This window comes from Muntiacus reevesi, chromosome 16, assembly GCF_963930625.1.
Source record: "Muntiacus reevesi chromosome 16, mMunRee1.1, whole genome shotgun sequence".
Lineage (NCBI taxonomy): Eukaryota > Metazoa > Chordata > Mammalia > Artiodactyla > Cervidae > Muntiacus > Muntiacus reevesi.
Genome location: NC_089264.1, coordinates 16,092,476 through 16,105,476, shown reverse-complemented (window position 1 = coordinate 16,105,476; position 13,001 = coordinate 16,092,476). Strand labels below are relative to the sequence as shown.

General features: G+C 40.4%; 1 protein-coding gene across 1 annotated transcript in view; it reads right to left on the bottom strand.

The window, feature by feature from the left end:
* The window catches only part of COL25A1 (collagen type XXV alpha 1 chain), a 502,107-nt gene that overhangs the window by 85,988 nt on the left and 403,118 nt on the right, over nt 1-13,001 (bottom strand). Inside the window, exon 13 of the mRNA XM_065907544.1 lies at nt 260-313. Coding sequence (XP_065763616.1) covers nt 260-313 — 54 coding nt within the window. The remainder of the gene's footprint in view (nt 1-259; nt 314-13,001) is intronic.

Below are 13,001 nucleotides of genomic sequence, written 5' to 3'. Positions count from 1 at the left end.
GAAATACAGGTTTTCTCATGTTAAGTATCCCAGAAGTCAAAGTTTAGACAATCATATCCTATACTCTGTGTTTTTAATGTAATAAGAATCATGAACACCATTTATTCTTTAGTCACAACGTTTTATACTATAACATATTTTACTATTGACAAAAGATTCCACCCAAGTAAAACCAGTGGGATATAAAAAATTGTAACAGCTTAAAATCTCATGAAAAATCATGCCTCAAATGATTCTGCTTGGTTTTCTTTGTACCAACCTTTAGTCCTGGTATTCCATTCTGTCCTACTGCTCCAGGTAACCCGGGTTCACCCTCAAAATTAAAAAAAAAAAAAAAAAAAAAAAGATACTACTAAGTAAAACACACAAAATCAACACATTATACAGACTGTTAGCGGATATAACCAACCCTCCAATAATACTCGAGAAGTACATAGTATGTTAAACTAGTTATACAAGTTAGCTTGTTTGGGCCAAACTTTTATCTGCTATGGACCAGGGATACAAGAGGGCTAATCTTCTTGCATTCAGTCTTTTCTTCATTAAGAAAGCAAAAGCAAATTACCAGGGGAAATGAATATCTAGCATGGTGCTAGGTACACCAAATAAATATTTGATGAATGAGTAAAAGACGTCTGAAAATTTAAGACTTGATGGAGAATTTTCAAGTGATTTCTCAGCTCAGGAAAACAGAGCCTAAATCATTGTATTTATTAGAACTAAGGAAAATGAGCATCTCCGAACCTAAATCTTGAAGCATAAACGTATCTGCTGTTGCTGCTACTAAGTTGGGTCAGTCGTGTCCGACTCTGTGCGACCCCATAGACGGCAGCCCACCAGGCTGCTCTGTCCCTGGGATTCTCCAGGCAAGAACACTGGAGTGTGTTGCCATTTCCTTCTCCAATGCATGAAAGTGAAAAGTGAAAGTGAAGTCACTCAGTTGTGACTCTTCGCGACTCCATGGACAGCAGCCTACCAGGCCCCTCTGTCCATGGGATTTTCCAGGCAAGAGTACTGGAGTGGGCTGCCATGTCCTCCTCCATACACCCACCTACTTAATTCATTTAGACATATCTGACACAAAAATTAAAATGGCTTTGATTTCTCTTCCCAGTTTCACTGTAAAGATGATAAAAATAAACATTCAGGCTTGCGGTTTTCATTGTCAAATTGAGTGACAGGTATTTGAGAAAATGATGATGGCTACTAGCTAGAAAGATTACACATTTCAGAAAGATAATGAGGTATCTCAGTCTTTCTAGACTCTGAACCAACAATTGTTTTCCAAAGAGGAAAAGGAAAAATCTTTTCAAGTGTTCAGAAGCAAAGGAAAAATATTCTGTATGATGACTGCAGTTAATATTCTATGGTATATTTGAAAGCTGTTAAGAGAGTAGGTCTTAAAAGCTCTCATCACAAGCAAAAAAAATGTAACTATGTGAGATGATGGATGTTAACCAAACTTATTGTGGTAATCATTACACAACATATACACATATCAAATCATTATGGTATACACTTAAAACTAATTCAATGTCATATGTCAATTGTAACTCAATAAAACTGGGAGAAGACAGAAAGCAGTGTGGCTTTTGTTATTTCCATGAAGCTTAAACTTACAGCAACTAGAATTTCATTTAAAAACATTCCCAAGTCATTTATTACATGCTTCAACTACTGGGCAAGTTTCTTTCCACTGAGGGTTAAAAAGGCGCCTTAGTTTTTTTTTTTTGTTTTTTTTTTTTAAGTTGACTATTTTTTAGAGCAGTTTTAGGTTCATAGCAAATTTAGTTGATTTTTTAAGAATGTTCTCTAAGCTGCCTGACTTAAGACTTTCCTGACAGCTTAGTTGGTAAAGAATTCGTCTGCAATGCAGGAGACCCCGTTTAAAGATCTAGGTCAGGAAGATCCACTGGAGAAGGGATAGGCTACCCACTCCCCTATACTTAGGCTTCCCTTGTGGCTCAGCTGGTAGAGAATCTGCCTGCAATGCGGGACACCTGGCTTTGATCCCTGGGTTGGGAAGATCCCCTGGAGAAGGGAAAGGCTACCCACTTCAGTATTCTGGTCTGGAGAATTTCATGGACTGTATAGTCCATGGGGTCGCAAAGAGTCAGACACAACTGATTGACTTTCACTTTCATGTCTAAGCTGCCTGAAGGGCAGAAATTGTGACATTTTAATATCTGTGCTGTTACCTTCAAAAACACATACCCTAGTAAAATGGTAACATTTTTTAAGTGCCAGGAATTTTACATTCATTAACTCACTTCAGTTCAGTTCAGTCTCTCAGTCGTGTCCGACTCTTTGAGACCCCATGAATCGCAGCTCGCCAGGCCTCCCTGTCCATCACCAACTCCCGGAATTTACCCAAACTCATGTCCATCAAGTCGGTGATGCCATTCAGCCATCTCATGCTCTGTCGTCCCCTTCTCCTCCTGCCCCCAATCCCTCCCAGCATCAGGGTCTTTCCCAACGAGTCAACTCTTTGCATGAGGTGGCCAAAGTACTGGAGTTTCAGCTTCAGTATCAGTCCTTCCAATGAACACCCATGACTGATCTCCTTTAGGATGGACTGGTTGGATCTCCTTGCAGTGCAAGGGACTCTCAAGAGTCTTCTCCAACACCACAGTTCAAAAGCATCAATTTTTCGGAGCTCAGCTTTCTTCACAGTCCAACTCTCACATTCTCACAAATTTCTACGAGATAAGTATTATCTTTATTTCTCTTTAATAGATGAAGAAACTAAGGCACAGAAAGGTAAAGTAATTTTCCCAGATTTACACAACTCTGCCTTAAGAGGTTGTGCTCTTAATACAATTATGCATTGGTGAATGAATGCATCTAGAAATTGGGAGGGCTGGTGATGAATATTTCTATCCTCATTATCATTTGGTTATTAAATGACCTCCAGAATGTATACAAACCTGGACTAAATGTAACGTATTTAAAGATGATTTTGTACACCTACCAGATAAACTAGGCAATGTGAAGCTTATAGTGTCTTCCACGAACCTATGGACACCTTATCTTCAACAAAGGAGGCAAGGGAAGACAACCTCTTTAACAAGTGGTGCTAGGAAAACTGGTCAACCACTTGTAAAAGAATGACACTAGAACACTTTCTAACACCATACACAAAAATAAAAGGGCAAAAAATGTTTTACGATTATACTGGGTTATTGTACTGTAATTGCTAAAATCTTAGCTCATGGAAGAAATTCTGTTTCCTCTATAAAGTTACACTGCAATCATTTGCATTTTCCTTGATAAAATGGCAAAAATGTTGACTTAGAATAACGATGGCCATTATAAGAAAATTTTGATATGCCCTTTGTACATAACCAAGGGTAAGTATAGAAGATCCCCTGGAGGAGGAGATGGCAACTTGCTTCAGTATTCTTGCCTGGAAAATTCCATGGACAGAGGAGTCTGGCAGATCACAGTCCATGGGGTCACAAAGAGTCAGACACAACTGAGTGACTGAGCACACACGAGGGTACGAAGTCCATTGGAAATTGAATACACCCCTAAAGAGGACTCTCATTTACCATGTAACCATAAAAAGAGCTACGGAGTCTGCTTCTTCAAAGAGCCTACAACAGGATACACTAATATCATAACTCACGGTTTAATGCAAACAAGAAATGCTGCCAGGGAACAATACAAACTCTGTTTAGACTTTCAAAGAAAAACTATGGTAGCCAGAATTACTATTTTTTTAAATGGTTAAGCCCCTGGAACCAGACGAAATACATGCTGAGATTTTGAAGCAAGGGACGCTGCTTAGGTATCTGCATAACATCCTTCTTAAAATATGAACATCGAGGGACTAAAACTTGATCCTTTTTTCCTTTGATTTTATGTTTTGTTAAAATAATCTTTTAACGTAAAAGGAAACAAAACATTGCATCCATAATCCCATCACTCTATAACTGTTTTCATTTTGTCCTGTTTCCTTCTAGTCTCTTAAATTTATGCTTACATATTTCAAGTAATCGTAAGCTTATTACATAGTTTGACGTACTGATTTTTTTATTATTTTATACTGCATGTTTAGTTTTACACAGTATTTGTGTCTTATAAATTGTTTATCATCTATCAAAGTCAGGTCTGATCATTTGTTTAATCTGCCCCAAACTGTTGAATACTTAACGTTGTTTCCAATTTTTGCTATTAAAGATAAATTAAACATCTATGTAAATATTTCTAAGTTGCTTTCCAAACAGGATCTGAGCTTTATCTGCTTTTCCAGGCACCCGCTCTGTTACTTTTTCCCAACTTCATCAGCACTGTATGTTATAATTTTAATTACTTTTGTGGCTATTTTAATGAGTACAAATAAGAACTTCCTGAAGTTCAATTCTACATTTATCCCTTGTAAGGTTAAATAGGTATCCGGCAAGATTTTAAAGCTAAAAAGTGAATAAGGCTGTTTCCTGAATGAAGCAAAGCAAGATAAAAACAAGAAAAAGTGACTCATAGCGTTTTACCTTTCTAAAAAGTTATAATAAAAATACACCCAAATTCAGATTAGGAGGTTATGAAACATTCTATTATTGTTCAAATTTAGTTCCCAAGTTGTGGTAAAGTAATGTTACAGATGAGACATTGTAGAACTTTGAGAACCAAGGCCAAGCAGTGGGATTCTGGAAGTCATCAATTCACTCAGTTAACATTTAGTGAAGATTTACTACATGTTTCACTCTGAGCAGAGTGTTTCCTGGGATATAAGGATGAAATAGACATGACAGGTGCCTGTGCCCAGAGAGCTTATTTTTGAGTGAGAAAAGAGACCTCTACATAAATAACTTAAAAGGATATCTAATTGAGATGGAACTTTTTTCTTTGAGCAAAGTTTTCCTCATAAAGAGGCATAATAAATAGAAATCAAAGGAAAGTCTTAATGAAGAATATAGCATACATCATATAGTGTATTGGTATCTTCTAGCATATGAGGACAGAGTATTATTAATCTCATGAGGTCTCCTCAAATAGTTACAGTTATATTACTTGACTGTTGTACATAATACAGAAAAAAAAAAGGACATATACAGAGAAATATATCAGAAAAGTGTAGACCAAAGAAATAGAAATTAGGTTCTATGTGTATGTGTGTGTGTGCATGTGGAGAAATATGTTCGTGTTTATTGGATAATCTATTCATCTGTTTCTGAATGCATGTCATATTCACAAGTACTAAGGACATTATAAAGATAGTGATAAACAAAAATAGCGGCTAACATCCAACTACAGGCAGACTGATGGATTTTTCTTTACTATTCTTAAAATTCCCAGTGCATTACTCCCAAATGAGAATTTGTGCATTTAAGCTAAAAATAAGTTGGACTGACTTTTGAGAAGGATGACACTACTTTCTTTCTTTTTAAACCAGACACTCTAACATCACTCAAGGCTTTTACAATTATTTCAGGTACAGCTATTCAGGGGCAATTTGAAAGAATACTTGAAGGTAGAAAGGAATGTAGTTTCCTTACAAAACTGAGTGCTAAAGAGAAACAGGTCATTTAGTAGTAATACTGCTCCCTGTCACTTCAATCACAATTGGAATTTTTTTTTCATTTATTTTTATTAGTTGGAGGCTAATTACTTTACAATATTGTAGTGGGTTTTGTCATACATTGACATGAATCAGCCACAATTGGAATTTAAAATGAGTTATAGCTTTAAATTTTTAGCATAGTATAATTTTACATTCACCTTGCCAATATATATTTGTTTCCTTTAAGTACTACATTTTCAGAAAGAGCTCATCTAAACAGAAGACGAAAATAACTGCAATTGCCCCCCTTATCCTTAGGTTTGTTTTCTTTAGTTTCAATTGTTTAGTCACTAAGTCGTGTCCAACTCTTTGCAACCCCATGGACTGTAGCCTTCCAGGCTCCTCTGCCCATGGGATTTTCCCAGCAAGAATACTGGAGTGGGTCGTCATTTCCTTCTTCAGGGGATCTTCCTGACCCAGGGATTGAACCAACGTTTCTTATGCCTGCATTGGCAGGCGGGTTCTTTATCACTGAGCTACCCAAGGTCTCAGTTATCCATGGTCAATTAAGGTCTAAAAATATCAGAAGGAAAATTCTAGAAACAAACAGCAAGTTCTAAACTGGGTGCTGTTTTGAGTAGCATGCTAAAATATGATGTCAGCCTGCTCCGTCCCACCCAGGACATCAATGATCCCTTTGTCCAGCATATCCTGCTGGCTAGTTACTTAGTAGCCAGGCTAGGTGATCGGATCGACTGTCAGGGCATCACAGTGCTTGTGTTCGAGTAATCCTTACTCTACTTAATATTCGCTCTGCCATGCCCAACTCCTTGCAACCCCATGGACTGTAGCCTGCCAGGCTCCTCTGCCCACAGAATTTTCCAGGCAAGAATTCTGGAGTGGGTAGCCATCCCCTTCTCCAGAGTATCTTCCTGACCCAGGGACTGATCCTGGGTTTCCCACATTGCAGGCAGATTCTTACTGTCCGAGCCACAAGGGAAGCCCATTTTACTTAATAATGGCCACAAAGGTGAGCAGTTCAGATAGTCTCTTTTGTACCTAATTTCTACATTAAACTTCATCACAGGCATGCAAATATAGGGGAAAAACTAGTATGCGTAGCGCTGAGTGCTCTCCTCAGTTTCTGGCATCCACTTGGGTCTTGGAACACACTCCTTGCAGAGAAGGAGGCGGGGCTGCCGCATAGAAGATGCCCCGGCAGCAAATGAAAGGAGCGATATTGAGCAAAACATGGTGTCAGTCTTAAGGTTGCTCTCCCACCTCTGGAGTTGGTGTGGTTGGTGCATATGTGAAATAAAGGCTAAAACTGGACAGCATCGGTGACTGATACCTCTTTAAAACACTGGATGGATTGGGTCTTTCCTCCTGACAGTGACAGTTCACAGAAGGATCTCAGTGGCCACTGGATTTTCCTCTCCTGCAGGCAGTTATGGTGGGCAGGGGGCAACCTTTTGCAACGCTGCAGGGCTTGAGAAGCTTTGGCAGCTATTGGGTAGATAACCCTTGGTAGAGGAGGATTCTCTGAAGGCAGTGAAGTGCCCACGGGGACTTCCAGCTAGAACTATCTGGGAAAGAGCCAGGAAAAAGGGGTTTCTGTTCTCCATTCCTATTTATTTTCTTTCTCTAGAGGTTTCCCTGATGGTTCAGTGGTAAAGAGTCTGCCTGCAATGCAAGAGATGCAGGAGATGTGGGTTGATCCTTGGGTTGGAAAGAGTCCCCGGGGGAGGAAATGGCAACCCACTTCAGTATTTTTGCTTGGAAAAAATTCCATGGATAGGGGAGCTGGGAGCGCAAGGAGTTGCAAAGAGTTGGGCATGACTAAGCAGGCAAATAATTCAGCTTAGTTTAGTCTTCCACACTAGTCTCTAGTGAAAGTGAGAATGAACACAAACTTGGGTGAACATAGGAGGTAGAAAATGACCAACATATTTTATCTTGAAATTTCTAGAAATGTATCATTTTACTGCACAAAAATAAAAAATAAGACTCCTACCCCTAACTTTAAAGTGTCATTCATACTCTAAATAAATCCTTTACAGACACTTTAAAAAATGTGGCTACTAGAAAATTCATATTTACATTTATGGCTTGTATTTGGAGCTTGTTTTATGTTTCTATCAAACAGCATTGGTTTAAACTATAAAACCCTGTAATTATTATAAGGCATGATAAACAAAATGCCTTTAAAAGCAGAGAATGAGCACATCCATATTCAAGCAAGTCACTGTACAGCAAGACTTCAGAATGGAGATGCCCAGCGTGGTGTTAAAATCGATCACCGGACTCTGCCAAGGTGGGTAGCGTGTGAGGGGTCGAGAGCAGAGGGCGGATCTGAAGCAGAGGCTGCCTGCCACGGGGCTGGGGAAGCCACAGCCAGGGTGGGGGTAGAGACTGACTAGCAATCTCCTAAGCCATCTCCTTGTCGCCCGCCCACCTCCAACAGTCTCTGAAAAACAAGGCAAGCTTATAAATTCCATCCCTTCATTCTCGCCAAGGCTGTCCCATCGCACTCAAGAGTGAGGGTCCCAGCCAAGGTCTGGCTATGCTGTTTCTCTGACCTCCCCTTCTGCCACCCCAGCCACACTGAACTCTTTGTTCCCACATACTAAGCAGGAGCCGCCCAGGGTCTTTGCATTTGGGCTTCTCTCCTGTGGACCATGTTCCCTCTGATATCCAGGGACTGAGTCTCACTTTCTTATCCTTGGGACAACTGTCCTCTTATTACAGCGGTTGTCCAGAATTCCAGCCCCACCCCCACCACTCCCGATGTCCACCTATATCTGACTTTGCTTCCTCTACTGCACTAATTACTACCTAAGATAAATTTTATTCTTCTCTGTTTCCCCCACTAGGATTGCCAGATTGGGGAAATAAAAATATAAGGCACCCAGTTAAATTTTAATTCTGGATAAACAGCAAAGAGAAGAGTTTTTAATTAAATGTATCTTAAATATCGAATAGACATAGAACATGAAAAATGATGGGCTGTTTATATGAAATTCAAATTTGGTTGGGCATTTTATATTTTATCTGGTGCCCTGATTGCCCACCCCCTCTCCAGCACCAGAATATGAACTTGGTTTCTCTTGCTTACTCCTCTTTCCACATTGCCTAGGAACTGTACCTTACACATAATAATTGTTCAGTCATCTACATTGGAGGAATGAATGAATACAGGAGAAGCAAATAACATATATTAAGTTGATATGGAAATGTGAAGCCCGTACAGGCCTGGTGAGAGCTAGAGACGGCAAGTCTTCTCTGCTGGGAAACTGGAAAAGACCAAAAACTCTGGTGCAAGAGACAGCTCTTTGTCTCAGCTTTGGCAAAAGGTAGTGGTGGGAAAAGAAACAGGGACCCAGGAAGAAGATGGCAGAGACACTGACCCAGCAGTCACACGTCCACGTTTCGCAGGTCAGCTTAAAATAGAACTGAAAAATAGAGGAATAGCCTGGGATCAGTGAAGGAGGGAGGAGTCCCCTGAAAAGCAGGATGCTGAGAATGAGCAGAATGTCCACGGCTGCCAAGGAAAAGCACTGAGCCAGGACTCTGTCAGGGGGAGAGTGGTTGCCTGGAGGACGGAGGCTCCAACAGTTGTGCCTGTGAGTACGGGGACCCGGTCATTATAAATGTTTCCACCTATTCGGTTATCGCCCCTCTTTCATCTGCTCCTTCCGTCACCCCGTGTGCCTCAGTGAAGAGTGAGGAGCAGCTGGGACAATGCCAGTTGTGTAATTTATCATGTCATCTCAAGTTCTTCCAAGACCCTTTCAGAACCTGTGTGTTATCACTTACCTTACAGACTCACTCTAACATCTGCTTTTCCCTACGCAGAAGCGCTCACAGAATAGGACAACATATACATATATGGTGGTGCTTTAGTTGCCAAGTTGTGTCTGACTCTTTGTGACCCCGTGGACTGTAACCCACCAGGCTCCTCTGTCCATGGGATTCTCCAGGCAAGAATACTGGAGTGGGGTGCCATTTCCTTCTCCAGGGGATCTTCCTGATCCAGGAATTGAACCCTGTCTCCCACATTACAGGTGGATTCTTTACCAACTGAGCCACCAGGGAAGCACATTCTGTCAAGTGTTTTTTTATGCATAAATTGATATGATCATATGGTTTTTCTTTTTTAATCTGCTGATGTGGAAAATTGCATTGATTGACTCTCAAATACTAAACTAAGCCTGAATTCCTGGTATAAAGGCCATCTGGTTATGATTAGCTACTGTTTTTACATAAAATTGTTGCTAGGTATCCATAGGGGATTGATTCCAGGACTCCCAGGGATACCAAAATCCAGAGATGCTCAAGTTCCATGTAGTCAGTCCTCTGTATCTGAGGGTTCCACATTGGTAGAGTTAACCAACTGCACATTGAAAACTATTATTAGATTTGATTTGCTAACATTTTGCTTAGAAATTTTGCATCTATGATCATGAAAGATACAGATTCACAGTATTTGGCGGGGGGGGGAGGGGCGGGTAATGTCTTGTCTACATTTTAAATAATAACAATGCTGACCTTACAGAGAAATGCTGACAAAAAACATTTTGCCTATAAGATTATTAGCACTAGTTGAGTTTATGCTAAGTTGTTTTATTCTTGTTTGACTCTTTGCAACCCTATGAACTGTAGCCCTCCAGGCTCCTCTGTCCATAGGATTCTCCAGGCATGAATACTGGATTGGGTTGCCATGTCTTCCTCCAAGGGATCTTCCTGACCCGGGGATTGAACCTCTCTTAAGTGTCCTGCATTGGCAGGTGGGTTCTTTTCCACTAGCACCACCTATTAATTTCAGACAAAGTAGGTTTCAAAGCAAAGATCATTACCAGGAATATGGAAGATCACTTCATAATGACAATGGGGTCAGCTCATCAAGAGGACATAGAAATTCTAAATTTTGATGTATCTAATAATAGAGCTTCAAAATATGTAAACAAAAATTGATAGAACTGCAAAGAGAAACAGACAAATCCAGGATTATGGTTGGAGATTTCAATACTCCTCATTCAGTAATTAATAGAGCAAGTTAAATATAAAATCAATAGGACTTAGTCAACTTGAATGATATTATCATTGATAAGATGAGGGGATCTTATTTCTTATTATTATCTTATATGGGGGATCTTACTTCTCTGACCATGGATCAAACCCATGCCCCCTGCAGAGAGGAAGCACAGAGTCTTAACCACTGGACGGCAGGGGAAGTCCCAAGGGCGATGTTTTAGTCGAAAGCAGCCAAGCGAGCCATTCTTGATAGATGAAGAAACACACTCAGAGAGGGAAAGTACATTTTTCAGAAACAAAATGCTGCAAAGAGGCAGATGTGAGATTAGAACCCAGGTCTTCCAATTCCCTACCTTGTGTTCCTTCTATTTGAATAACTTGTGTCTAAAGAATTCATTCGTATTTATTGGGTTTCTTTTGTCTTTAATTTTTGTATAAAATAAGAAAGTGGCTTATTAGGAAGCCTCCAATCTAATCTTTAGTTTTTTACTTCTGGTCCTGGGACACAGAGCAAATTTCTTGAGCTTCCATGGGGTTTAGCTTTTATTCTATGCAGTGTTTAGGGGCAGATTAAATGCTTACCCTCTCTCAGGTTTAAAGGATTAAGAGTTAGTTGTTCTTTTATTATTATTAGTTGTTGTTTTGTTGGACTAAAGATGTCAGTGGTGGCTCCGTGTTCCTCAGACATCTAGTTAAACTTGCTTCAAGTCCCAGTTTCACCCACTATGCAGGCCCAGGATCCGCTCTTGGGTCCCGTGCTCAAGTTCTTGCATCTGTATGTCTTCTCTGTTTCGCTCCAGACCAGTGGCTCTTCACCAGCTGCCTCAGGAAATTCCCTCTTCTCAGGCCTTTTGTGAGCTTAGAATTGAATAGCTGGTGTTCTGAAAGCTGAGTCATCACAGAGCACTCAGACTTTGCTCATCTCGTTGCCTTCCCCTCTGTTCCGCTTCCACCTCACCTTCCTCTTTCCTTCCTTCCCAGCTTCCTCGGCCATACTGGGAATTCAGCTTCACGCCCTCATGTGGAGCAATTCAGTAGTTTGTAGCTCCTACTTGCATACTCAGCACCTAATGCTTCTTTTGTTTGTTTTCTGGAGGCAGAGACTTTGTTACTCATGGAAGAGAAACAGAAAACTCTGACCTGTTGGGTTTGGTCATATATCAGGGAACTGACATCCCTGTAGGAGAGTGTTGTCTCATTTATCCAATCAGCAAACTCCCTCCCTAAAATTAAAATCCCTTTGTCCTCCTAGATAATATGAATAACAGTAGAAAAATAGATGGTTATCAGTCAGAAACAATGAAAATATCTTATTTCAGATAATCTACTGAACTGGGTTTAACTGCTTGACATATTACTTAAGCTAAATCTAATAATCAAACATTCATTATATTTTTTAAAAAGTACAAATATCTAAAAATGTAAATAAGAAAACTTGATAGTTGTCTTATTGTCAATAATACTACAGTAAGGACTATTTCAGAAATAAGTTTGTGGTTAACACTTTTTATTCTAGTTTTTGTACTGATAATGCAGAAAGAAATGTACAAAATATAATTTGAACAAAAAAATTCAAATGCAAAGATATAGCTAAGAATTTAGGGGTCACAGAAAACAGTTAAATTGAGTTTATCTGGGTGAAATTTACACAAATGAGAAGAATGATCTGCCTTGAGCATACCCCTAAAAGGTCTAGGGAGACGTACACACAGATGACCCCCTCCATCCCAATCCTGCCTGCTAACGTCCTTCCTCCCGTCTCTTCCAGTTCTCTTATTCTTCAGGAAGGGCCTTGGGAGTCGCGTGTGGACACCACAGCCTGCAAACTCTGCCCACAGCTCCCCACCCTTAGCTGCTCCAGGCCACTCACAAGTATATGGGGGCGCACGCCAGCTGGTGGTTGACCCTTGGGAAAATGGACCCGAGGAAGAGGCCACTACAGACGATGGAAGCAGACTCAGCACAGAGAAGGCGGGAGCTCTAGGCCCTGTGGAGTCCCCATTAGAGGAGGGGGACACAGCATCAGAGGGACAAAGGAGAGCAAGGAGGAACACTGCCTGGGTCTAAGGAAAACACTGTCCAGTGTTCCCTCTTAAATAACTTATAAAAGGTGTAAAAGCTGCCAAAACCCAGCCGGGGAGCATGGTGTCACAGTGCGGGGTGGGGTTCTCTTTTCTGTGTATGAGAGAAATTGTTCTCTGTGAGTACTCTTATGGAGAAAAAAGATTAAGAACAACGTCTTATGTTTCAGGAAGACAAAATATCAAAATGGATGAAGAGGGTACGTGATGCGGAGGAGTTTGTTAGGGCTGGGATAAGTCAGAAACAACACACTTGCTCAGCTTCGGTGTCTTACACGAATCTCTCCTAAGTTAGATAATTAGTGTTTACTGCAACTTTCCACATGACTGGGGTTGCTAGCAAAGGAACTGCAGTGGTAACAGCTAATCAGCATTTGGCATCC